Source organism: Dendrobates tinctorius, unplaced genomic scaffold (genome assembly GCF_039654945.1).
Source record: "Dendrobates tinctorius isolate UK_male_01 unplaced genomic scaffold, ASM3965494v1 ptg000658l, whole genome shotgun sequence".
NCBI classification, from domain to species: Eukaryota; Metazoa; Chordata; class Amphibia; order Anura; family Dendrobatidae; genus Dendrobates; species Dendrobates tinctorius.
The window spans coordinates 16,481-43,881 of NW_027362309.1; the positions used below are offsets into that span (position 1 = coordinate 16,481).

At 46.7% G+C, this 27,401-nt stretch overlaps 1 protein-coding gene across 1 annotated transcript in view; it reads left to right on the plus strand.

Annotated features, from left to right (window-relative positions):
• Window positions 1-1,337: 1,337 nt before the first annotated feature.
• The window catches only part of LOC141079412 (phosphatidate cytidylyltransferase 2), a 59,655-nt gene continuing 33,591 nt past the window's right edge, over window positions 1,338-27,401 (plus strand). The window contains exons 1-7 of the mRNA XM_073565320.1: window positions 1,338-1,614; window positions 3,654-3,802; window positions 14,523-14,619; window positions 14,693-14,790; window positions 15,212-15,351; window positions 18,932-18,990; window positions 19,658-19,740. Of these exons, the coding sequence (XP_073421421.1) occupies window positions 14,563-14,619; window positions 14,693-14,790; window positions 15,212-15,351; window positions 18,932-18,990; window positions 19,658-19,740 (437 nt within the window). The 5' untranslated portion in view covers window positions 1,338-1,614; window positions 3,654-3,802; window positions 14,523-14,562. The remainder of the gene's footprint in view (window positions 1,615-3,653; window positions 3,803-14,522; window positions 14,620-14,692; window positions 14,791-15,211; window positions 15,352-18,931; window positions 18,991-19,657; window positions 19,741-27,401) is intronic.

Here is a 27,401-nt window from a genome sequence, read left to right on the forward strand (position 1 = left end):
TGCTGTGTTTTACCAGTTTACAGTTATAATATTCAACCACGGACCATAGCTGGAGACGAGATCAGTCTGGCTTCTGCCAGCATGGCTCCAGGTGATTGACTGGTCTCTCTCCTGGGGTGGAATCTGAACTCTTCTCACTTCCAGCTAAGGTGCCTTCCTGGATATTATACCTATATTTTATCAGAAATGCGGCAGCATTTGAGAGCAAAATATATCTGACTGTATCTGTCCAACCAGACTGATTCATTCTATATACCCAAAATAGACCACTTAAAAATCAATCTTACCAAGATATTGTTAAATTGAAATTTTTTTTATTATTATTAGTTGGAGACACCAACAAAAAATATAAAAGACAATTATATTAAAAAAAGCATATAAGAGGAAACAGGCCAACATACACTATTAAATTGTAATAATCCATGACCAGGCAATATAGTTTCTCCAAAAATATCCAATGCTCATGTGCAAACTATTATAAACATATACTATACCAATAATATATCAAGTGTCATTATATACTGATTATAAACAATTCCATAAAGTGCATTTCTAAATATAAAGTAAATCTAAATCATAATAATAACATAAGTCTCAATCATGATAAGCAAGAGTTACTTTAACCAACCTGGATTCATGTTCTGTATGTGGATGCTGTGACCCCACACTCCAGCATGAATATTGTGACAAGTATCATTTAAAGCTTTTGGATGTAGCCTAAATACCCATACTGAAGCCTTGCACTGTGATGGTAGTGATTTTCAGTCTCAGTTCAAAATATCTGGCTGATGGAAGTTGGTCTGTGGCTACTTATATTGTTTAATTTTCGGGAGTGTAAAAAGTGGTAGTTTTTGTGATGTGTTCTTTTCTACCTATCCCTGTTCTGTGCCTGGTATGTTTGACTGGGTTCAGAAGAAAAGTCAAGAAACAAAAGGGGTTGTCTGACTTGGGCATCATTCAGAAGGGTATATCACAGTCAGAGTATGGCCCACAACTTTAGGACTTACCATGGGTTTCCTGACCCCAACTCTACAGCCTGTATGCGTTTGAAGTTATAGAGTTCGGATCAGGATTTCTGCGGTAAGTTCTGAAGTCACGGCTTGTACTTGTACTATGGAAAGAGTAATTAGATATCTCACAAAAAATGGGGCAGACAAAATTGTTGGCACCCTCAACTTACATTTGGGTGCACACCCTGTGGAATAAATAGCTGCAATAAATAACCTATAACGATCAACAAGCTTCTTGCACGTCTCCACTGGAATTTTGGACCACTCTTATTTTGTAAACTGTTCCAGGTCTCTTATATTTGAAGGATACCTTCTCTCAACAGCAATTTAAATATCTCTCCACAGGTGTTCAACAGGATTTAGATTCAAACTCCTTTCTGGCTACTGGGTGCTTCTTGAAGTATGTTTGGGGATATTGTCCTGCTGTAAGACCCATGACCTAGGACGCAAACCCAGCTTTCTGACACTCTGCACTACATTGAGACCCAAAATCCGTTGGTAATCTTCCGATTTCATGATGCCTTACACATGGTCAAGGCATCCAGTGCCAAAGCCAGCAAGACAACACCAAACATCTTTGGACCTCCACCTTTTTTGACTATAGGTACTGTGTTCTTTTCTTTGTAGGCCTCATTCCATTTTCGGTAAAGAGTAGAATGATGTACTGTACAAAAAGCTCTGTCTCGAGTCCTTTATCCATAAGACTCTTTCCCAGAAGGATTTTGGATACTTGCGTACATTTTGGCAAACTGCAGTCTAGCTTTGTGTGAGTCAGCATTGGGGTCCTCCTGATTCTCCTGCCATAGCATTTAATTCAAATGTTGACAGATAATTCGCGCTGACACTGCACCCTGAGCCTGCAGGACAGATTGTTTCTATGGAACTTTATTAGGCCTGCTTATCCTCCATCCAGACTACCCTGTGATACAACCTTTCTTCAATTTTTCTCTGCCATTCACATCCAGTGAGATTAACTACAGTGCCATGTGTTGTAAACTTGTTGATTTATGTTGGGCACCATTGACAAAAGAACATCAAGATCTCTGGAGATGGGCTTGTATCTAGTGATGAGCGAACGTGCTCGGATAAGGTGTTATCCAAGCACGCTGCTGTGCTCAAATACCATGTTTGAGTCGCTGTGGCTGCATGCCTCGTTGCTGTTTGACAGCCGCAACACATGCAGGGATTGCCTGTTTAGTTGGCAACCCCTGCAATTGTTGCTGCTGTTGAACAGCAGCGAGGCATGCAGCCACAGCGACTCGAGTATGGTGTTCGAGCATGCCGAAGATGCTCTTAGCACATGAGCATGCTCAGATAGCACCTTATCTGAGCATGTTCGCTCATCACTACTTGTAACCTTGAGATTGTTGATATTTTTTTAACAATGTTGGTTCTGAAGTCCTCAGACAGTTCTTTCTGTTCTCCATTCTATGATTCTAAGTGTGGACGGAGACATATAATGGAAAGATTGAGTTAAGTTCTCCCTTTTTATCTGGTTTCATGTGTGATTTTCATAATGCCCACACCTGTTACTTGCTACAGGTGATTTTGAACGAGCATCACATTCTTGAAACAAAGCTGTTTACACACACATTTGGAAAGATGCCAACCGTTTTGTCCGGGCAATTTTTGGGGTTTTGTGTGAAATGTCCAATTTGCCTTTTTTTGTGGTGTTCCAATACACACAAAATAAACATGTGTATAACAAAAGATGTGTATATGCAATAATTTTTTTTGGGGAGAAATAAATCATACTTTTCTGGAACAATTTCAAGAGAGCCAACACTTTTGGCCATGACTGTATGTCTGAATGAGGCCTTAAAAAAAAAAAAATAAATAAATAAAAATGCTGTATCCCTTGCTACTCCAGTGCAGACTGCTCCACTGTGGTCTCCACCGGGATAGGAAGTGATGCTGCTGTTTTATAACCCGACCTCTGAGGTATGGGATTGGCTGCAATAGTCAGGTGACTGGAAGGAGACTTATTCTCAGGCACCTGTCATCATGGAACATCCTGAGGAAACGGTGGTCAGGTGTCCTGACTTCCTGTCCCAGCGGACATCATCTGAGACCCCCGCACTTGAGCTCTACAGGGGTTAAAAATGTGATGTGTATACCTTGTTTTATATGTTTCTAACATTTTCCTGCCTTTTGAGAATTTATTGGTTAGTTGTTAAAGGGGTCCTCCAATCAGCTTATCAATAGAAACCCATTAGTAATCATGGAGAAATATAATGTGTGGCCTGGGAGAGCTGCTGCTTGTTAGCAGCTCTTGGTGTTTTGAGGGGGTCTTGGGTGGAAGGACCCTCCTCTGCCATCCATGTGCAGTAATGGGTAATATGTTCAGGGAAAGAGTTTTCCTGAAGGCCTCGATCTTCTGTGGGCTCCTCACATTGGAGAGCCATTGTGTCTTCAGAGCTGAGACTTGGGAACAATGTCATGATTGGGAGATTTTCTTCTGTGCATGGTCCTAAACTCAGTTTTCAATTCCTGACCCAGCACTGACGCTTTTGGGGAATGCGCCTGAGACCTCCAGACGTTTATGCGTGTGACCTCAGATGGCTGCTGGGGTGTTAGAGGGATTTGCCTGGATGTGTGAGATTCAAGGTCTAATGAAGTTTTTGAAAATCTGTTTTCTTCTAGGAGATCGAACCTGAACCTGAAATTAAACTTGATGGGGAGACCGCATCGGACAGTGACAGCAAAACGGACACAGGTGGAACTCAACAAGGCACCCCGACCGATGACACCCCAGAAGTCCTCAACAGGGCCCTGTCCAGCCTGTCCTCCAGGTCATACCTCTTTATTCCAGAGACCTGTACTGTGCGCGTCTTTGGTTAGACCCCATATTTTCAGCATGGTGTCTGCTCTGCAGGAGTTAAATGCTCATTGTGATGAGCACATGGAAGCCAGTGACTGGCTGCAGTGTAAGCAGATTACACACAATCCTCAGCCGGCAGCTCCACTAATGAATTGCTGCAGTGATGGAAAGACAGCGTTTTGCTGCTGCTAGAAATCCCCTATCCCGTCAGGTGGCTGTAAATATATCCATACTGTGGGTGAATGACTTGCTTTACTCCCCGACTTCTAACTAAAGGCATTTTCCATTCAATTCTCTTAATGCACAAAGTTCTAGAACTTCCAATACAACTGCGGGAGTTCCTGTTCATTTGGCACCACATTAACTGACTGTTTTGGCCACTGATGTGCCGGTCCATCACTGAAGTGCCTGATAGATTGAGGTCAGTACTTGGCACGCTATTTTTATGGTTGTTGCTAAGCTATTCTCTTTCTGGGGCAAAAATAATGAAAGCAGCCCTGGCAGTATCTGAATACCCTGGCCAAGGCAGCGTGGCCTATTGACTCTGCTGGCACCCGCTTGTCCTGCCCGTCCCCCTAGCTGTGCCTGAGCTGTTTTTTTTTTTTTTTTTTTTTTCTTCAAGTGAGTATCATCATGCTAGTTAGAGGGGTTGTCCAGCCATACTCTGCCGCCAAATCAAAGCCGTGCATGCTGAGCGGTACAGTTGCCAAAGTAATACTCTAAAAATTATCTACGGTCCAATGAATTAGAATGGGGCTCGTTCATGATACTCGCTGGATTGCCTCTGCAAATTGTTTTGTCCAGCATGCACTAGTGTCTCTCAATGCCCTAAGTCACATTGGGTGCCAAATTTGGTGTGGACAAAATTTAAAGGGGTGATCTGATGCTGTGTTTGAGATTCCCAATGCATGCAACTTCTGCCCCCTCCCTGAAACGAAGTGTCATTAGTGACAGCTTTTTTAGGAGCTTGACTAGTCCCTGCGTGATATGCACAAAGACAGCGTGCTCGCATTTGCCGGCTAAGATCAGTAGTAATGAGTCGTCACGTGAGCGCACGGTTAGTATGCAGTGTCAGAATAACTTTATGTAGAGACCAGCGCCACCCCCGCGAGTGACGCCAATGTTCTCTGCGCGCCGACTATTCTGACAATGCGCTCTGTTGCTGGCTCGTAACTGCTGATCTAAGGCTAGTTTCACACTAGCGTTTTTTTGCACTGCTTTAGGAGCGCACATGAAACGCATGTGAAAAGCGCATACAAACGCTTGTAAACGCTGCGTTATTTTGTAGCATTATTGTGCGCATAACTACAAAAAATCGCAGCGTTTTTATGCGTTTGCATTTTTTATGCGCAATAAACTAGAGAAAAATTCCTTGGAAAATTCTTGCAACACACTCAAGCAATGGGAAAGCAGTGGGCGTGTCTTATGGAAATTCTTTATATAGCCCCTTTTTACAGCTGAATTCTTCACATTTGCTTGCATTTGACTTGAGAAACATGGATCTGCGCTGGAAGAGCTTTTACTTTGACTTGGATCTGGACATGAGGATGGCTCAGGCTTATGCCGTTGCTTGCCATGAACAGAGGGAGGGAGAGAGGCAGCAAAGACGGCAGCAGCGGCGTATGTGGATACATCCCATTATTGAACTCCGGGAGAGCCGTGGAGCGTACCACACCCTCTACAGCGAGCTCCAGGGAAACACTGAGAAATTTACGGATTATACCCGGATGACCCAAGAAACCTTTCACTATTTGCTTGGTCGGGTAAAAGAAATCATCCGGAGACAGGACACGCAGCTCCGGCGTGCGATTCCTCCTGAGGAATGGCTCCTGGTCACATTAAGGTACGCAGTTTTCATAAACCAATGGCTGCTGATTTTTCTTGCTTGTGACATGTACTCTTCAAAATCTGGCAGAATTACAGTTCTGCCATGTCGTTAACTAATAAAAGCTGTGGTAATTTTTTCATGGCATGTATTGAACCAAAGGCTGCAGATTTTTTTTTCTTTGGGTTTTTAATTAAAGGTGTGTAAAAAAAAAAAAAAAAAAAATTACGTCTACACAAATATTAATTACTGTTTTCTTTGTGTCACAGATTCCTGGCTACTGGAGAGACCCTCTCGTCACTGCACTTCCAGTACCGGATTGGAATCTCCACGTTGTCTGGAATTGTAGCGGACACCTGCCGGGCTCTCTGGAACTTTCTTTGTCCCGCATTCATGCCCATGCCCACTGCAGCAAAGTGGTTGGAAATCGCCGAAAGATTCTGGACTGTATGCAGTTTCCCAAACTGTTTAGGAGCGGTGGATGGGAAACACATCCGGATTATCAAGCCCAAAAGAACTGGCTCTGAGTTCTATAACTACAAAAAGTACTTTTCTACTGTACTGATGGCCATTGCGGATGCAGACTGTAATTTTATTGCAGTGGACATTGGGGCATTTGGCCGTGGGAATGACTCCCATGCTTTTAAGACATCGGACATGGGCAGGAGGTTGTATGGCAACAACTTCAATTTCCCCATGCCACGTCCTCTTCCCAACACCGAAGGTCCGCCAAAGCCATTTGTAATGGTTGGTGATGAAGCGTTCCAGATGTGCCAAAACCTCCTCAAACCCTACTCCAGCTGGGACTTGGACCTACAAAAAAGAATTTTTAATTACAGGCTGACCAGGGCCAGGAGAACAGTAGAGTGTGCTTTTGGTATACTTGTTTCGAGATGGCGCATTCTTGGCACAGCTATTAATCTTAAACTGGAAACAGTGGATGAGGCGGTCAAGGCCTGTGGTGTTCTACATAATTTTGTAATTTCTCTAGAGCACCTGAACTTTGATCTTGATGATGTTGCTCCTAATCCTTTGCCAGAATTTACACAGCACCTCAGGTCATCCGTTGAAGTTGGCCATTTAAATGAGGGACCAATTTGCGGCCTACTTAAACTCAGATGTAGAACGGGTGGAATGGCAAGAGCAAATGTAAAAAATTTTTATTGCATGTTGTTGGTATGTTAATAAAAAAAAACTGTTTTGCTACCTGTACTGAGTGCATTCTCTGTTTTTACACTCCCAATACCATTAGCAAGTAGCCAGGTGTATCAGTGAATTTATGATGCTGTGTTTTGTGCATTATGAATTCACTAATACTCCTGAGTAGGTAACTCTCTACATTCGTGTAATATTGCTCAGAATGGATACAGCAAGGTTCCCCAACTTCAGTCCTCAAGGTCCACCAACAGATCATGTTGTAATGAAATAAAAAGAGGATTCCATACAACATGATCTGTTGGTGGCCCATGAGGACTGGCGTTGGGGAAACGTGCAATATTACTAGAATGTAGAGATTGCTGTGGAGAAGACAAGTCATGTAGATTTGTTGCGTTGACAACACATCTCCAAGACTGACACAAGATACATGTCAGTAATGGAGATATCTGATGGCAAAAACGCTAAGTGTACGGCGCAGTGTGTGTAGTTGGCGATAGACACAGTAACCAATCCAGATTTTGTGAAAGCACAAGTGCACATTTATTTTGTAACGAACAAACAAAAAAAAAAATTTTTTTTATTAGGAATGACTTTTGGGGGAAGTTTGGGATACTTTGGGTGTGTGGAGAGATGAGGAACGACTGGAGGTTGAGGAAGTGGTTCTGGGGGAAGGGAGCTCTGGAATGGACAAGGAGGCATGTTGAGAGACATTAGGAGAGGGTGGATGGACGAACAAAGTTTCTTTTTTTCTTTGGCGCAGGAATATCCTGCCCGGACTGACTGGCAGCCTGTGAACACCTTACTTTTGTTGACCGCCTGGTGATGGTGAACTGTGGCGTTGCCCTGTAAAAAAGGGAATGCGGATCCCCACTTTGCTGCTCTGTGGTGGCGGTGCTGCTGGAAGTGGCAGTGGCGGTGCTCCTAGAAGGGGAGAAAGTTGGGTCGGTGCTCCGAGCAGGAGGCTGCCTGTCTGGGATCTCAGGCAAAGTTCTTTGGGGACTCCGAGGAGGAGAATTGGTGGCGGTTATCTTTCGATGAGTGCTGCCGGTGCTCTGTTGCTTAGGAGTGCTGTTGTGAGTTCATTTTCCCCTTCACTACTTAGGCCCGAGGAACTCCCTCTTCTGGTGAAGAAAGCTAGTGAGCCTGATTGTCAAACACCTGGGGCTGATGATGATGACTGGCTGAGTGGAGTTAATGACTGGATATAAGGCTGCCGACACCCTTCTGGCCTGCGGGTGATTTCTCTGTGGACTTCTAGGAAACCAGTCTGATTCCTGCTCATCTAAAGCTAAGATTTCTGCTTTGCCTTTTTGCATTAGTGTTTTGTTTTCCTTGCTTTTCTGTATTCTGCCATTCCCTGCTGGGGTGAGCTGAATCTCCTTTTGCCTGTTGCTCTGTCTTCAGAATATTCCTGAGTGCTGACATAGCCTTTTTTGAAGCCTAGCGTCTTCAGGGCTTATTTTACTGTCAGTTTGTTGGCTCTTATTTTCATAGGGTTTTTCACGGATTGCAGACAGCAGCCTTCCTGTCCTTTCCTATCTAAGCTAGCTTGGGCCCCATCTTTGCTCAGTCTATCTTTCTGTCTGTGTTGTGTTCTTTCTTCTTGCTTCACTGTCATTATATGTGGGGGCTGCCTTTTGCTTTGGGGTCTGCTCTGGGGCAGTTTAGATTTCCCTTTCTGTCTTTAGGCTATGTAGTCCTCCGGCTGTGATCGAGGGGCCTAGGGCATCGTAGGAGCCCCCCACGGCTACTGCTAGTTGTGTTGATAGGTTCAGGGGTCTGCAATCCGATAGCTGCCAACTTCTCTGGTTTTCTGGACTTAGCTAGCATTTCTATTTTTGCCTCCTACGGTGACTCAATCATAACAGAGTGCTGCCGGTGCTCTGTTGCTGAGGAGTGCTGCCGGTGCTCTGTTGCTGAGGAGTGCTGCCGGTGCTCTGTTGCTGAGGAGTGCTGCCGGTGCTCTGTTGCTGAGGAGTGCTGCCGGTGCTCTGTTGCTGAGGAGTGCTGCCGGTGCTCTGTTGCTGAGGAGTGCTGCCGGTGCTCTGTTGCTGAGGAGTGCTGCCGGTGCTCTGTTGCTGTTGACTGGTGGTGTCAGTGGCCCAAGCAGGTTCTGTGGTGATTTGGCTCCAAGCTGGTGGTGCTTTGGTGATGGTGCTGCTCCATATAGGAGCAGCGCTTGACATAGTGGTGGTGGCGGAGGAGTGTCCAGCAGCACTCAGACTTGGGGTAGTGTAGTGGTGTCCGACTTTGCTGGGAATGCAGGTGGCCGTGCAGTGATATGCAGCAGAAGTCTGTAGTGATGTGTAGCGAGTCAGCAGTGGAACTGTTGGAAATGACACCACTGACTGCTGCACATACCGATTCTGCTGCATAGCCTGCAAGTAAGCAGTGTTGCAGGCCTGTAACACACTCAGCTGTTGCTCAGGACTAAGGTGTTCCGCCATGCCCTGTTCAATTTTACTGAAAAAATGGTGCGCTGGTCTGTTGAGGTCGGCCTCCAGACGGTCAAGGCGCTGGTCGACAGAGTGGAAGCGGTGTTCCATGTGGTTAAAACCACGTTCCATCAGGGAAAAACCACTTTCCATTCTGGCGGACAGCGCCTTGAGGCAGAGGCCTCGCTCAAGAGCATGAACTCGGGCATGAAAGGCCTGTCTGAGGCCCTCTGCCGCTGGCGGGTAGTGCCCGCATAACCAGTGACAGAGACCTGGGACAGGGGAACACCTGATGGACCAGCTTCCTGGTCACCAGCTGTCTGTGTTGCTGACCTGCAAGATGCTTCCTGGCTATCGGATGGCTGGGACGGGTCCGACGTCGATCGATGAAGAAGCGCTCCCGGGACAGGGAAATTATAAAATGCACTTAAGGCAACTTAAGTATCAGCACACACAACAGATTGAACTTTTCACTACAATATATCTTGCCAAAAAAACACCAGCACCATCAGGACCATAAATCAATGCAGCAGTTAAAGACCAAAATCAATCAGTGTGCCACATGGCCTTGGTGTTTTCAATGCAAGACTATATCTTGCCAAAAAAACACCAGCACCATCAGGACAAAAAATCAATGCAGTATCACAGAGCATCTTTATACTTACTGAACGCCCTTTTGGAAGCTGCAGAGGCGCTGTCCCAGCCATCCATCATCGCTGCGGCCACCTCATTCCAGAGCTGCCTGGTCACCACTGTGTCTTTGTACTGCTGGTCACGGCTGTCCCACAACGGGATACGATCCTCAACGAGGCGGATCAGGTGCTCGTTGTCGATGTAGACTTCTTCGTCATCCCGTTGTGGAACCTAGAAAAAAAGAAATATATTAGAATGTTTGTAATTTTGGAGAATGAGAAATATAGAAAAAGAAACAGAGAAGAAGCAAGATAAAAGATGAAAATAAAGGCACATTATATAGTCACATTGTGTCTCCTCGCCACGACTTGACTACGCTGCTCCCGCTCAGACTGCTTCCGCTCTCCATCTTCACTGCCCGTGTCTGATATCTGTAAAGAAATCAAAAATTAAAACCCATTTCTAGAGGCAGCTATACTTACCCAAAGGCAGCAACATCCTCACCTCACGATCAGCTTGGGCCAGTTGTTGCCGAGATGGCGAATACAGTGATCCAGAAGAAGACATGCTGAAACGAAAAAAAAATACTTTAGTACATGATAAAATTGTACATGACACACAGACATTATGTTGAAGAATACTCACATTTTGGCTCCTGAAGCTTGAATCCACACTTGGAAGGCTCTTCTAGGCTCTTATCTGGTCTCTCTTCAAGGCTGTCTGTAGAGTAATTGTCTGACCCTGAAGACGCCACCTTTTATCCACACTCCTCCCAAACAATGTTGCTTGTTTAGGGGGAGTTTTAGACAAGTGTCTAGACATTGTTTACTCAAAGCGCGTGCGCGCACAAGGCGCTGACGTGCGCGGTGCCAAGCGCTCGTCAGCGATCATATAGACTGTAATGCTATTTTTGGGCGCACACGTGCGCGCGCAATTTTTTAAAGTATGTAGGTGGAACAAAAAATGCAACTTGTAGCGTTCGGCGCGTCTGGGCGCACACCTGTAAAATGCGCAGCGCACGCTAAATGCTGATGAGCGCATACATTCGCAAGACCCTGCGATCACCATGTTAAAGATAGGGGAACATTGCGTGTGCGCCGGATGCGCTGCGCGATCAAACGCTAGTGTGAAACCAGTCTAAGCCGGCGACAGAGTGCGCACTGTCATTGTGCATATCGTGCTGTGACTAGCCCAGCCCCTGAAACTGAGGTCACTGACTCTTCATTTCATGGAGGTGGCAGGGGCTGCAGCATTAATTGCTGCCTCTGCCCCTGATGACTCTTTGCTCGAGTATTCCAGCATGCACTGGGATTCTCAAATGAAGCATCATCAGAAAGAAGTGGGGGGGGGGGAAGCATTTAGTGTGGTTGGTGAAGGATAGGGAAGTTTTTATTAAAGTATATTGGAATATAGTTTAGACTGGCATCAGATAGAAAAGTACTAAGGATGAAAATTTAATTTGGATTTCGAATCACCCCTTTAAGCAGTTCTTCAGAGGGATAGCTTGGCATCAAGGGCTGAATTTTCCCGCAGCGCCACTGCAGGAATGTAAAGCTTTACACAGTTCTTATTGAAATTAAATGGGTCATCGGATTGTAAAATAATATAAAAAAAGGCATTCCCACGGTGATACAGCACTGACCTCTTAGTCTTCCTTTACGAGGAGCCATCATTTGACCGCTGCAGCCAGTTTCTGAAGCAATCATAAATACGGCACATGACATTTTGACGCTGAGCATCGGCTGCAGCCGTCACATGCTGGCCGACTGTAAACCAAGACCAGAACCTGTAGTGTCCGTACTGGATCCATGGAGGAAAGAAGAAAAATCAGTCTTGTTTTATTTTTTTATGTTATACCTCTCACAACAGGTTTTTCTTTTTTTAAAGCTGGATGATCCCTTTTGTAACCGGTTGTTTTTACATGAGCTTGTCAGTCTCTTTACAGCCAAAGACAATCCACTCCTACATTTAGGGTATTTGAAAACTGTTTTTCCCCAAACCAGCCCCCTTCCAATGGACTGTGAGCAAAAGCAGAAACCACTCAACCACGGCTGTGTTTTAACCTCATTATTATGCATTTCCTACGGCGATGGCTTCTGCTCTCCACGTCTCGGCAGACACCGATATCGGTGTAATCTAAGCAAATCCGCTGCCTTAATGTAAGATTTGTCCTATGTTGTCACCAGAGCAGCCATGCTTAATGAGATCCCATGGCAGAGCAACCCAAGGGTAGTCACCCAATGCCACGTTATCAGGACGAGCGGACATCGCAGTACCACGGTTCCACCAACCAATCCTCTCATAACTATTCATGACTGGTAACGGAAGACCAGGCCTGGTTAAGACTTCGCATGTCCATGTCTTCATTTCCTCAGCCACGCAGCAGCCACCTTCTGATGAGATTGGCCTTTCCTCTTCACTAACAATAAGTAAATTGGATCCTTCCCTCACAGGATAAGGGCTGGGGGGTCAGGAAATGCTGCTTTAAATAGACGGATGAGGGAGGCAGGATAAGATGTTGGATGCCGCCGCAGATGATGTGTACCTCTACAATCTTGATCAAACAGGGTTTTCCTGTGGGAGTCCTACAAGTGTCAGAAATAGAAACCGCAAGTTTATTAAGTAGCGGAGTCATAAATGTATACTACGACTGCCTACAGTTGTGGCCAAAAGTATTGACACCCCTGTAATTCTGTCAGATAATACTCAGTTTCTTCCTGAAAATGATTGCAAACACAAATTCTTTGGTATTATTATCTTCATTTAATTTGTCTTAAATGAAAAAACACAAAATAGGATGAAGCAAAAAATTGATCATTTCACACACAGCTCCAAAAATGGGCCAGACAAAAGTATTGGCACCCTCAGCCTAATACTTGGTTGCACAACCTTTAGCCAAAATAACTGCGATCAACCGCATCCGGTAACCATCAATGAGTTTCTTACAATTCTCTGCTGGAATTTTAGACCATTCTTCTTTGGCAAACTGCTCCAAGTCCCTGATATTTGAAGGGTGCCTTCTCCAAACTGCCATTTTTAGATCTCTCCACAGGTGTTCTATGGGATGAAGGTCTGGACTCATTGCTGGCCACCTTAGAAGTCTCCAGTGCTTTCTCTCAAACCATTTTCTAGTGCTTTTTGAAGTGTGTTTTGGGTCATTGTCCTGCTGGAAGACCCATGACCTCTGAGGGAGACCCAGCTTTCTCACACTGGGCCCTACATTATGCTGCAAAATTTGTTGGTAGTCTTCAGACTTCATAATGCCATGCACACGGTCAAGCGGTCCAGTACCAGAGGCAGCAAAGCAACCCCAAAACATCAGGGAACCTCCGCAATGTTTGACTGTAGGGACCGTGTTTTTTTTCTTTGCCTCTTTTTTTCTCCTGTAAACTCTATGTTGATGCCTTTGCCCAAAAAGCTCTACTTTTGTCTCATCTGACCAGAGAACATTCTTCCAAAACGTTTTAGGCTTTTTCAGGTAAGTTTTGGCAAACTTCTGCCTGGCTTTTTTATGTCTCGGGGTAAGAAGTGGGGTCTTCCTGGGTCTCCTACCATACAGTCCCTTTTCATTCAGACGCAGACGGATAGTACGGGTTGACACTGTTGTACCCTCGGACTGCAGGGCAGCTTGAACTTGTTTGGATGTTAGTGGAGGTTCTTTATCCAACATCCGCACAATCTTGCATTGAAATCTCTTGTCAATTTTTCTTTTCCGTCCACATCTAGGGAGGTTAGCCACAGTGCCATGGGCTTTAAACTTCTTGATGACACTGCGCACGGTAGACACAGGAACATTCAGGTCTTTGGAGATGGACTTGTAGCCTTGAGATTGCTCATGCTTCACAATTTGATTTCTCAAGTCCTCAGACAGTTCTTTGGTCTTCTTTCTTTTCTCCATGCACAATGTGGTACACACAAGGACACAGGACAGAGGTTGAGTCAACTTTAATCCATGTCAACTGGCTGCAAGTGTGATTTAGTTATTGCCAACACCTGTTAGGTGCCACAGGTAAGTTACAGGTGCTGTTAATTACACAAATTAGAGAAGCATCACATGATTTTTCGAACAGTGCCAATACTTTTGTCCACCCTCTTTTTTATGTTTGGTGTGGAATTATATCCAATTTGGCTTTAGGACAATTCTTTTTGTGTTTTTTCATTTAAGACAAATTAAATGAAGATAATAATACCAAAGAATTTGTGTTTGCAATAATTTTCAGGAAGAAACTGAGTATTATCTGACAAAATTGCAGGGGTTTCAATACTTTTGGCCACAACTGTATATACCCGCTGTGCCCAAACATGTATGTGGGGAACATCTGCAGAAAGAAATCATACTTGTTGGGCGACCGGTACAACACAACGCTGTGGCTTCCATTGTAAGGCTGGTTTCTCACATCTAATGTTTCACGGTGCAAGTGCGGACCTCAATCTACCAACCCAAACTCACACTCTTTATTGCCAGCACAGATATAGTTTGCCGCATTGCATATGTGATGTTCATACTACTGTTTTGAAGATTACGGTTTCCCTTCTGGTGTATGGCCTTTAAATCTATTGTATGAGGTCTGATCTATTGTGTGATCTTTGCATGCCCCGATCGTTGCCTTTGCTAACTCTGACGTCTACTCTTTGACTAGATGGAAGAACTGGTGGGTCCGAGGCATCCTCACGCTGGCCATGATCGCGTTCTTCTTCATCATCATCTATTTGGGGCCGATCGTGCTCATGATGATTGTAAGTCTCTCCTGGAGATTTCTTATGTTTGTGGATAATCTGGTGTATAACCCATGTGCGATTCTTCCTGCAGGTGATGTGTGTGCAGATCAAGTGTTTTCAGGAGATTATCATGATCGGCTACAATGTCTACCATTCCTATGATCTACCCTGGTTTCGGACACTTAGCTGGTATGTAAATAGTTTGGTGAAGGATTTTAAAAATCTTTAGGCCATTACTGACAAATTATGTGTATAGATCTAGAGCAGCCATTCTATAATATTTATCGTATCTCGCTTTCTCTTGTTTGTCTCTCACTTATTCTCTCTTGTATTTTTGTCTCTCACTTGTATCAATCTATAACCCCAATTCCTAAAAAATTGGGAACTGAGCCAGTGAGCATATATGACCACCGACACAGGCATATTGAGTCCATGTTCTGAGAACAGTCCATGGAACACAAGGGGGCGCCACAACCGGCGTGTGCAGGAATATCTGCACAGAGGACAATTATTTTAGAATTCTGGTTGAGAATTTATATTTATCTAAGAAAAAAAATGATATTGTTTTTTATTAGTATTTAGTGTCTTTAGGTATCTTGATCATCCACAGGTACTTCTTGTTATGCGTCAACTACTTTTTTTATGGAGAGACAGTCACTGACTACTTCTTTACCCTGGTCCAAAGAGAAGAGCCGCTAAGAATCCTCAGCAAATATCATCGCTTCATTTCCTTTGCTCTATATCTCACTGGTAAGACGGTCTTTAGTTTTACTTTTTCCCCACCTATTTTCTGTGTCCTTGTAGAACATAACAATTATGCATATATGAGGCGCAGTGACACGATTCCCTACAGAATGCTTCCCTCATTAAGGCTGGTTTCACATATCTGACTATTGCGATCATAGTACAGACCGCCATATGTGATGTGCGATACCGGCCAAAGGTGGATCTGTCCTCTTCTGTTAGCCAAAGTGGCTCAAAAATGTGTGCCTATTGCCTAAAGGGGTGATCAGAGAGCATATTAGACATAGTTTGCCTGCTTTTACAGGGCGAGCATTACACCACCCCTTATGTTGTCATCCCCGATGATGCTGAATGGGGGGGGGGGGGGGGGACAGCCTCTTTGTCAGTACTTTGAGTTCATCCTCTGATGGGATGTACTGATTATTCCTATTACCCAAACGGCAAATTATTTATATATATTTATTGTATTAACCCTTTTCCGGTTGCCCACTGACTGCTGATGGCAAGTCCTGAGTCTGCAGCAGCATCTTGTCGTGCCAAGTTGGGTGAACAGCTGTCAGCGTCAGCCGAGGACCCTAAAGAGAAATCAGAAGGGGTTTATCACCACTTCTGTCTTCTGTGTTGCCATCTACATAAAGGCATCAGCGATGCTTCTGTTGTACCCGGTGATCATATGATGTCTGCTGAGAACCCAAATTAGCTCTGCCTTTTACTGATGTTAGGATAAGAGGCTGTTTTCCCCCTGTAACTGCTGTTCCTATGGATGTTCCACAAAAATCCTTAATGACCTCTTGGTGGACATAAATATGTATAAAACATAAGTGGAAAAATGTAATAAAAAAAGGTGAAGAAAGTCCCTACAAAAATTACAAAAAAATTGAGAACCTTTAATAAGCAAATCAAAGACAAATTGCAAAAAACAAAGTTTGGTGATGGCGCTGTGGAGTCGGTAAGGCCTGTATCATACTTCCGTTTTTGACCATCAGTCAAAATTTTTTTTGGCGGATCCGTTTTTTTCACCATTGAGTTGCATTACTGGCGGATCTTGACGGATGGCCATCCGTTGGATCCGTTTTTTTGCGGATCCGCCAAATTTCTTGCCTCCGCCGACGGAAAATCTACAGCCCAACCCCCCCCCCCCCCCCCCCCGCGGTTCCTTTAAAATTCTTCATTCGACGGATCCGTCAAAAAAACGGTCCGGTGGCATTCGTTCACATCAGTTACCAACGGATCCGTTTTCCGCCATTTTGGCGGATTTTAACTGACACAAAAAAACTGAAGTGTGAAACAGGCCTAAGCCAAACTCCCACTCCTCAATTTCCCCAACTCTGACCCCTCAGCACTGGTCACTACTGAGCATGAGCATAAAGTGCAGCACAGATCCCACAGCACTGGTTACTACTGATCATGAGCATAAAGTGCAGCACAGATCCCACAGCACTGGTTACTACTGATCATGAGCATAAAGTGCAGCACAGATCCCCCACAGCACTGGTCACTACTGATCATGAGCATAAAGTGCAGCACAGATCCCCACAGCACTGGTCACTACTGATCATGAGCATAAAGTGCAGCACAGATCCCCACAGCACTGTTCACTACTGATCATGAGCATAAAGTGCAGCACAGATCCCCACAGCACTGGTCACTACTGAGCATGAGCATAAAGTGCAGCACAGATCCCCACAGCACTGGTCACTGCTGAGCATGAGCATAAAGTGCAGCACAGATCCCCACAGCACTGGTCACTACTGAGCATGAGCATAAAGTGCAGCACAGATCCCCACAGCACTGGTCACTACTGAGCATGAACATAGTGCAGCACAGATCCAACAGCACTGCCCCCTACTGAGCATGAACATAGTGCAGCACAGATCCAACAGCACTGCCCCCTACTGAGCATGAGCATAAAGTGCAGCACAGATCCCACAGCACTGGTCACTACTGATCATGAGCATAAAGTCCAGCACAGATCCCCACAGCACTGGTCACTACTGAGCATGAGCATAAAGTGCAGCACAGGAATAACTGATATGTTTGGTACAACCCCTGTAAGGCTTTTATTTTATCCTTAGTCATAAAGGCGTGAACAAAGGGAAATCTTTCTCCAATAAGTTTTTTCCAGTGCACCAATTTCTACCAACGTCAGGCTATACTTGTACATTATGACAAATATTTTAATGTTTTTGTAGACCCTGAATTATTAGATGGAGGCCAAAATATTCTATTTGGCCAGTATTTTATATATACATATATACACATACATGCATATATACACTAAAGGAAATCTGTCAGCAGGATTTCACACCATAATCTCATGGAACTCTTTCAAAGAAGAGTCCAGCAATACCTTTGTTGCTGGTCAGTTCCGTCGTTACTGAGAAATGAGCATTAGAATTGATATGCCATTGAGACTGAAGAGGTATGGTAGATCTGAAGCCTCTGTAATGCCAGCTCTATTCCCCTCCTTCCTCCTACTTGCCTGATGGCTCCTTTGCCTGAAGTCACACATCATAAAAGCGGTCATTCAGGCAACACCCAGAGGCGGCACTGGGCAGAGAATAGTGATAGTGAGAGGTTTCAGATGTTCAGACCTATTAGTATGGGCATACAGGTAATAGAAATGTTACGCTAGTCCTACCTGTAAGCCTTATGTTAATGGTCTTGTTGTGGAGAGGTGTTATATTCTGTCTTTATGTTAATGATTTCTTCCAGGCTCCGGGGCGTGCGGTGCGTGCAAGAAATCCCTGCCTCCTCTCCTCAGTGTAATACTTAACCCACTCCCATCAGCGTTAGTTACGGTCCCGGAATCCCGCGCCTGCACCCTGCACTCCCTCAGAAATCTGTACCTCATCTTCCCTTCTATGGGCAGTGCATTCAGAGATCTTCTGCGATGGCGACTTCCGCTCCAGTAACCTCCGATGTGCACGCTGATGAGGTGCTTTCCCCACTTTCTCCCTGTATAGTCATAGATATTATACACATAGAGGTCACAATATAATAATAATCTTTATATAGCGCCAACATATTCCGCAGCGCTTTACAGTTTAACAATGATTCACTGGCGCCGTTGCAGAAGATCCCTGAATGCAGTGCCGATAGAAGGGGAGGATGAGGTACGTATTTCTGAGGGACTGCAAGGCGCAGGCATGGGATTCTGGGGCCATAACTGACACTGAGGGGAGTGGGTAAGTATAATAATTAAGACAGGAGGCAGAAATTTCATCCAGGCACCGCACGCCCCGGAGCCTGGAAGAAATCATTAGCATAAAGACAGAATATAACATTTCTCAGCAGCAAGGCCATTAATGAGGCATGCCGGTAGGACTAGTGTACAATGTAATGCTATGGTGGGCTGATGCCATGACATCCATCAAGACTGTGACTACTAGTAGTTCCCCCAAAAGCTATGCACATGGAGCTTGATTTTACCATTTTTGATGACATGCATAATGTGTGTATAAATTAACTAAATAGGTAATTGTATCTATGTGACTCCTCAACCACTGATGCTTTACTGTACACCATTTATGGCATGTAAATTCTTCCGGAACCTGACCTAGTAACTGTTTCTCTATGTCCCCAGGCTTCTGTATGTTTGTGCTGAGCTTGGTGAAGAAGCATTACCGCCTGCAATTCTACATGGTAACTTAACGAACATTTATAATGGTTCTGTACAATGGTAATGATCCTGGTACACAGCAGTAACCTGAGCAGGAGACAATGGGTGGATGTTGTAATAAGGTGCTATTTATGTTGGTCTCTTAGAGAATGATGATGCTTTATCCCCTCTCCACATGGTGATCAGAAGTAATTTGAGATTAAGAGCGGAAATGTGACAAAGACAAGTAATGATGGAGATTACAGAAACCTCTGCTTGTCGCTGCTTAACAACTTGTACAAAGAAATCACTCTTAGTCGCAGTGTCTAGTAGTAGGAGGTGTCCAAAATGCATATGTACGTCCGCTATAGTCCGTCTGAACAGATCTGTAAGGATCCATGTGCCTCAGTTTTTTATCATCAGATCAGTTTTCATCATGGTGCTGGACCCAATTTTCTTATCCTTCCATCTGTTGTTCTCATTCTTGCAGTTTGACTTTTTCTGCTCTGCTGAAAACATTGGCAGTGCCTGCATGTAACCAGTGCTGCAGCCCCCTTTTTCAGAGGATTTTGGGGGAGCTCAGTAGTTTGACCGCTTAGCTCAGATACTGATGTGACATTTTAAAAAATATAATTTAAAGTTCTGAAAATCCAGATTAGCGTGCGTCCATCTGCTCCTTAAAGTAACGTGTTTTTTTTCTTGTTTTCCTAGTTTGGCTGGACTCATGTCACTCTTCTGATCGTCGTCACGCAGTCTCACTTAATAATTCACAACCTGTTTGAGGGAATGATTTGGTAAGTCCTCGCTCCTCTCCTGGGTCCGGCCGACCCACTGGACCCCGCAGGAATGTGAAAATCTGCCATCTCCGTTGCCAAATTTTTATCTTGTGGCCAATTGATAAAAATAGGTACAACTATATATCATTTTCTCCGATGTCCGCAGCATTCCCTATAGGCCAGTTACAGTGGGGAACTGCAGCGTCTTAACAGAATATTTCTCCTTCGCCTCATTGGGGGACAAAGATACTGTGCGTGCATGCTTCTGCCGCTAGGAGGCTGACACTAAGTGGAAAAAAAGAGGTTAGCTCCTCCGTCGTGTACACCCTCGCCCCTATTGCGGACGGAAATCAGTTTTATGCTTAGTGTCTTTGGAGGCACACGTGTCTGGTTTTCTCCAGACTTCTTTTTTCCATGAAGATAAGACAGGGGCGACGGGGACCCTATTGAAAGGGGCCGATCTCCCCAAACCATCAACGGGCGAGCACGCGTTGAGTATCGCCTCCGCGTATCCTTTCCCGCACCGTGGGACATATCTGGGCCTTTTTCCCCAGACTTCTATTTTTGTTTGTTATTTTATGAAGATAAGACAGGGGCAACGCATCCTATTGAAAGGATCCGATTTCCCCAAGCCATCAACGGGCGAGCACGTGCGAGTGTCCCTCCACGTATCCTTTCCCGCGACGTGGGACACGATGCCGGACTTAGCCCTGTCCACCCCTAGGTATTGAAACCATGGGCTTGTACAGAGGCACAAGACTAGTCTGTGCGGCCCCCACTGCTCCACCAACGCTAGACGGCGGTGCTGCAAGGCAGCGGACGGTCCCTCTCCTCACCCCCTGAAGGGGTTAGACGGAGCTAGGGTGCCTGCACCGTCCAGAAATTAACCCCATTCCCTCTACCTGGTGTGCTAGATCCGGAGTCAGGTAAGGAGGGCTGGGGAGGGCCTTGTGGCAGCGCTCCAGGGAATCCACTGAAGCTCCAGGCATTCCTCCTTCCCTCTCCTCCCTCCTGCCTCTTTCCGCCAGGCGTGGACTCCGGGTTCAGGCGGCAGGGATTGGCAGCGCAGCCCCCCCGCGGTGTGACGTCATTTCCGGCACCTGGCTAGGGCGGACGCCGAACAAATTGAGCCCCCGGCTTCATGGCAGGGTATGCCGCGTCCGGGGGAGGAACGTCCCATCCTACCCAGCGGAAAGCAACGCAGGACAGCGCAGAGGCAGCGGACGTGGGGGCACAGGACGGGGTAAGTGTAACCACGACCCTAGAGATGCGCTACGGGCGTTTAGAGGTCCCGTCCCCTCAACCCTCATTTAAATTGGGGCACACGTTCCTTTATGCCGCATGCATTTCTTCTGGAGTTAGGTTTCCACGAGCACTCAGCCAAAAATTATGCGAAGCCTGTGACTCCGAACGCGCCCAGGAGCCCTCCCCTCAGACCGCGACTGAGGTCCCGGACCCCTCGGAGTGGGCTATCTCTATCACAGTCCATGACATCGCTTACGAGGGCAGTCGAGTCCCTTCGGGCCCCAGATAGGGGCAGGGACAGTGGCTCGCCGGCCTTAGAGGGAACCTCCACCTCACAAGAGCCTTCGGCCTGCAGGGGCTGCTCTCATTTCAGGCAGACCCGGGGGAAGAGAGTCCACACGGTGTCGCCCAGTCCATCCGATGCTTCGGCACCCGTAAGTTCTGCTTCTCGCTCCCCGTCACCAGTGGTTGATAGCGAGCAGACCTCAGATTGCAACTCGGATGAGCCCCTTGACCTGGACACTCCAGGGTCACGTGAAACAGTGGACAGCTTCATAGAAGCCGTCGATCAGACCCTGGGGATTGAATATAGTCCCGCAGCGGCTACGGGGCATAAAGTGGCATTTAAGCGAGTGAAGTGCCCGCACAGAATTTTTCTCCTCTCACCCGGAGTTTGAGGACATAGTGCAGCGGCACAGAGAACGTCCAGACAGGCGTTTCTTGGGTCAAAAGGCACTCAAAACAAGGTATCCGTTTGCTCCGGATCTCTGTAAAAAATGGATGGAATTCCCGATGGTGGATCCTCCCGTTTCGTGCCTAGCCACTAAGACCCTGCTATCCGTCCTTAGTGTTTCCTCGATTAAGGATCCCACGAATTGCGTTATAGAGAGCCTAGCTCGCTCAGTATATGAGGCGTCGGGGTCAGCGCTCGCTTCCTCATTCGCAGCAACTTGAGTAGCCAAGGCCATGATATCATGGTCAGAAACATTAAACAAGGTCGAGCAGGATCTACCTACAGAGATATTGGAAGTCGTAGGTCAGATGGCGATGGCCGGAGACTATATAATCAATGCGTCTTTGGATACGGACAATTGCTCGGCACTTGCTGCCGCTAATGCAATTTCTATCAGAAAAGCCCTATGGTTAAGGACCTGGCGAGCCGATTCTACTTCTAAGAAGTCTTTGACTTCCCTGCCTTATCAGTGCGGCCACCTATTTGGGGAGAAGTTGAATCAACTTATCTCCGACTTCACAGGAGGAAAGAGCGGTTTTTCCCGTCTCCCATGACGGCACACATGAGAGAGAGGGGATCCGCCCAGTCAGGACAGGAACCCTACTGAAGATAAAAGGGCGGTACCTCTCCCTCGCTTCAGTTGGGTTTCCTGTCCTGACAGGGACCCGTGTGAACTGAAGACAGCAGGTCACACTTACCTGCCCCTCTCCCGTGCCGGCGTAGAAGATCAGGCTGGGCTCCTGAGCGCTGGGCGTCGGGATTGAGGAAGCGCCGTCCGCGGGTCCTCCGGGGCTCAGCGTCCGAGCAGGAGCAGCACGGCTGGGGTCCTGGGGCTCTGCCGTGGCTGCCGCGCCGCCCTCTCCCCCTCTGCCGGTCCATAAGAGATTCCCTACTCTGGAGAAGCGCACGAGCGTTGAGGGAGCGGCCGCTTCCTTTTCGCGCTCCTCTGACGTCACGAGCAGGGCACGCTGGGAAGGGGCGTGCCCGCGTGACGTCGGGAGGCGGCGCCGGCAATCCAAGATGGCAGCACCCATGGTAATCAACGCCGACCGGTGGAGAGAGATCCCGGCGGCATGGCAGGGGGGGGAGGGGCTGTGGGGGTAACCGGAGGAGGCGGAGAGTGCAGTGGATCCCCCTTACAAAAGGGGGTTGACCACAGAAGATGCACTCATGCCCAAGGCTTCAGAATGGAAGTGGGGCAAGATGTGCTGTGACAGCAGCAGCATCAGCAGCAAGACCTCTCGCCAGATGCCAGGCCGAGCCGCCAGCATACCAGGAGCAGTCGCTCAAGTGGTGGGAGCGGCAGTCATAAGCGCAACCGGCATGACTCTGGGACGTCCAGGAGAAACGTCACGAGTGCATCTGAGGAGCCTCCGAGATCGGTACCCCTGATTGACAGCGGTGGTGAGTGATCTACGTGAATGTCACCCTTATGGTAACGGGGTTCCATTTTCTCTGTTTAATCACTAGGGGGCGAGGAAGGCCAGCAGCAAAACTAAAAATAGAGAATGCGCCCTATGTAAAAACCTGCTGGCAGATCAGTGGCAGAAAGATCTCTGCGCTGACTGTATTAACAGGACTATACAGGAGGAGACCCCTGATTTGGTGACTAGTCTGAAGGAGTTAATACATCAGGAGGTGAAAGGTTCCCTAAAGGCAGCCCTTAAAAAGAAAAGAAACTGTAGAAGGAGCTCCGGTTCAGAAGCCTCGCCAAGGCAGAAGGGGCGGGATAGATCTTTGTCCCCCTCCACCTCCTCTTCCTTTATTCAGTCCTCAGAATCCTCCTCGGACAGCGATATAGGCGGCCGTCCATGTTTCCCAACGGAGGACGTGGAAAAGCTGGTGAAAGCCATTAGAGCTACAATGGGCCTTAAAGAGGAAAAAACTCCCAAGTCATTAGAGGATGTAATGTTTGGAGGACTGGAGGAAAAGCGGAAACGTACCTTCCTGGTAAATGATAAAATAAAAGCGCTAATTGACAGGGAATGGAAAAAGATGGAGCGGTCAGGGGGCTTACCTTCCACATCAGAGGAGGTACCCTTTTGACCAGAAGGACTCAGAAACCTGGGAAAAAGTCCCAAAAATTGATGGGGCTGTAGCCAGATCCTCAAAAAAGGTATCCCTACCATTAGAAGATTCTGGCGTGTTGAAAGACCCGCTTGATAAAAAAGCAGATGGGTTTCTGAAGCACATCTGGGAAGCTTCAGCAGGGGGATTGAAGCCAGCAATAGCCGGTACCTGTACCGCTCGTGCCCTCATGGTCTGGCTGCAACAAATAGAGGACCAGATCAAGGATAGAGTTCCTAGAGACGAAATTCTAGCTAATCTGACACTGGTGCACGGAGCAGCGGCTTTCCTGGCAGATTCCTCTGCAGACTCTGCAAGATTGACAGCTAGAGCAGCAAGCCTGTCAAATGCGGCAAGACGAGCCCTGTGGCTTAAAGGGTGTCCCGGAGATTTACCCTCTAAGCATAAGTTGTGTTCCATTCCATGCGATGGCCAATTCCTCTTCGGGAAAAAACTAGAAGATTTTGGAACATGCGGGGGATAGGAAGAAAAGCTTTCCCCGATTTCCGGGAGAACCTAAGGAGGAGATTTAACAGGGGTCGTCCCCCGGGAGATAGAAAAAGCTGGGACTTTAAAGAAAAAAGAGGATCGGGCTATATGTTTAAAGGGCCCTCCACTTCCTCCAAAAAATCTCCCCAATGACATTGGGCCGGAGGTAGGGGGAAGGCTTTCTCTCTTCCTTTCTGCCTGTGCAAATATCTCCCCCAGTACATGGGTCCTAAATATAATCAGGGACGGTTTAAAAATAAAATTCATCCGTCCGCCCAGGCATACCTTCATAATAACACCCAGAAGGAAAGCCCAAGAGCAACAGCTGGCCCTGGAGACGGAAGTCTTGGGACTAGTGAAAAAACAAGTCCTACAGGAAGTCCCAGTGCAAGAAGAAGGAAGGGGGTTCTACTCCCCCCTCTTCTTAATACAAAAACCAGACGGCTCTTGGAGAACCATTGTCAACCTGAGGAGACTCAATCAGTGGATAGACAATTGCTCCTTCAAAATGGAGTCAATCAACACGGCCACAAAGATTCTGTTCCAGCATTGCCTCATGGCAGTGACACTTAAAAGATGCCTACTATCACATCCCAATCCATCGGGAGTATCAGAGATATTTGAGAGTAGCGCTCTATATCCAGGGGCAGGTGAGACACTACCAATACGCAGCCCTTCCGTTTGGCCTGTATACAGCCCCCAGAGTATTCACCAAAGTGATGGCCGAAGTAATGTCTTTTCTGCGATCCAGGGACATAGTGATCGTCCCATACTTGGAAGACTTTCTGGTAATAGGGAGGTCGGAGCCCCACTGCACACATCAAGTGAAGGAAGTGATGGCAACTCTAGTAGGACTAGGATGGATAGTAAACATCCCCAAGTCAAGGATAACCCCAGTAAAAGAGCAATCCTTCCTAGGGTTGATATTGGACTCCGAGCAACAACGCTGCCTCCTACCAGAGGGCAAAGTGACCAAGATAAGAGGCCTAGCTCGCACGGCAATACAAAGGCCAAATATGACACTGAGGAACGCAATGTCCCTTTTAGGCTCACTGACATCATGCATACCCGCAGTAACATGGGCGCAGTACCACTTAAGGCAACTACAGTGGGAGGTTCTGTCAGCACAGAAACAATTTAAAAGGGCATTTAGAAGGCAAACTATGTCTCTCAGTGGCTGTAAGAGATTCCCTGCTCTGGTGGACTGTGGAGAAGAATCTAACAGCCGGTGTCCCGTGGCAAAAACCAGTCGAGGACATCATTACGACAGACGCGAGTGCCACAGGATGGGGAGCACACCTGAGATCCCACACAATACAGGGGACCTGGTCCTCACTAGAAAACGATCAGAGTTCAAATGTAAAAGAACTATGGGCAGTGGAAAAAGCCGTGAAACACTTCCTTCCCTTACTTCGGGGCCGCCACACCTGGGTCATGACGGACAATCGGGCAGTAGTAGCCTACATCAATCATCAGGGGGGAACGAGATCTCGGGGCCTCATGCAAATATCACATCTACTCTTCCAGCTAGCAGAACAACATCTGTTATCCATCACAGCACTGTACATAAAGGGGGCAGAAAATATACAAGCAGACTTCCTGAGTCGCAGGCATCTAAGACAAGGGGAATGGTCCCTAAACCCCCAAGTCTTCCAACAAATAGTTCAGGCCTGGGGCAAACCAGAAATAGACCTGTTCGCTACCGCACGGAACCGGAAGGTCAGGAAGTTCTGCTCACTTAATCCAAGGGAAAACCCCTTCGCAGTAGATGCCCTACAAATACCCTGGAAGTTCATCCTGGCCTATGCATTTCCCCCGATTAACAATGATCCCAGTAGTGGTCAGGAAAATCAGGGAGGATCGAGCGAGAATAATTCTCATAGCTCCGTTTTGGCCGAGAAGGCCTTGGTTCTCCCTTCTGAGGCTCATGTCAGTGACAGATCCATGGATACTACCGGAGATTCCAGACCTGCTTTCCCAGGGACCAGTGGTCCACTCTCAGGTGAAGGGCTTCCATCTAGCAGCCTGGAATTTGAGAGGGCGCTACTGAGTCGCCATGGATTCTCTCCAGGGTTAGTCTCCACCCTGTTGAAAAGTAGGAAACCTATAACATCCCAAATCTACGGTAGAACGTGGAAAAAGTTCTTAGACTTCCTGGGGGAACCTTTAGGGGATGTAGCTCCAGTGGGACCTATCCTAGAGTTTTTACAGTCGGGGCTACAACTGGGGTTAGCCACTAACACACGCAAAGTCCAAGTCTCAGCTTTAGGGGCCCTATATAACTGCAACTTAGCAGCCAACAGGTGGGTGTCCCGGTTCATAAAGTCCTGTGGCAGGTAAAGGCCAGTCATCATCCCAAAGATACCACCCTGGGACCTCAACCTAGTCTTAGAAGCCTTAACCAAAGATCCCTTTGAACCACTGCTAGAGCTGTCACCAAAGCTACTTACACTTAAAACTATGTTACTGGTAGCCTTAACATCAGCCCGGAGAGTGAGCGACCTACAAGCTCTATCTATATGCCCTCCATATACGCAGATCTTCGATGACCGAGTGGTTCTAAGACCAGACCCGGCCTACCTCCCCAAGGTAGTCCAAAAGTTTCATAGGACTCAGGAAACCTCATTGCCATCGTTCTGTAACAATCCTAGAAACCCGGGGGAGCAAAAGTTCCATACATTAGATGTAAGAAGAGCCATAATACAATATATGTCAGTAACTAGTCAGTGGAGGAAAGATCAGTCCCTTTTTGTAGCCTTTCAGGGTAGTAGAAAAGGGTACGGGGTAGCTAAGAGTACCATTGCCAGATGGATCAGGGAGGCCATTATGTTATCCTACTCTGCAAGTGGCGCTCCGGTTCCAGAAGGCATCAAGGCTCACTCCACCAAAGCCGTGGCTACCTCCTGGGCAGAGAAGGCTGAGGTATTGATTGAACAATTTTGTAAAGCCGCTACTTGGTCCTCACCTTCAACCTTTTTTAAGCACTACCGACTTGATCTATCTTCCTCTACTGACCTAACCTTTGGTAGAAGAGTGCTCCAAGCGGTGGTCCCTCCCTAAGGTGTCTTATTCTACAAAAGTCTCTCATGTGTGCCGTCATGGGAGACTGGAAAACACCAAGGTTACTTACCGGTAGCCGGTTTTT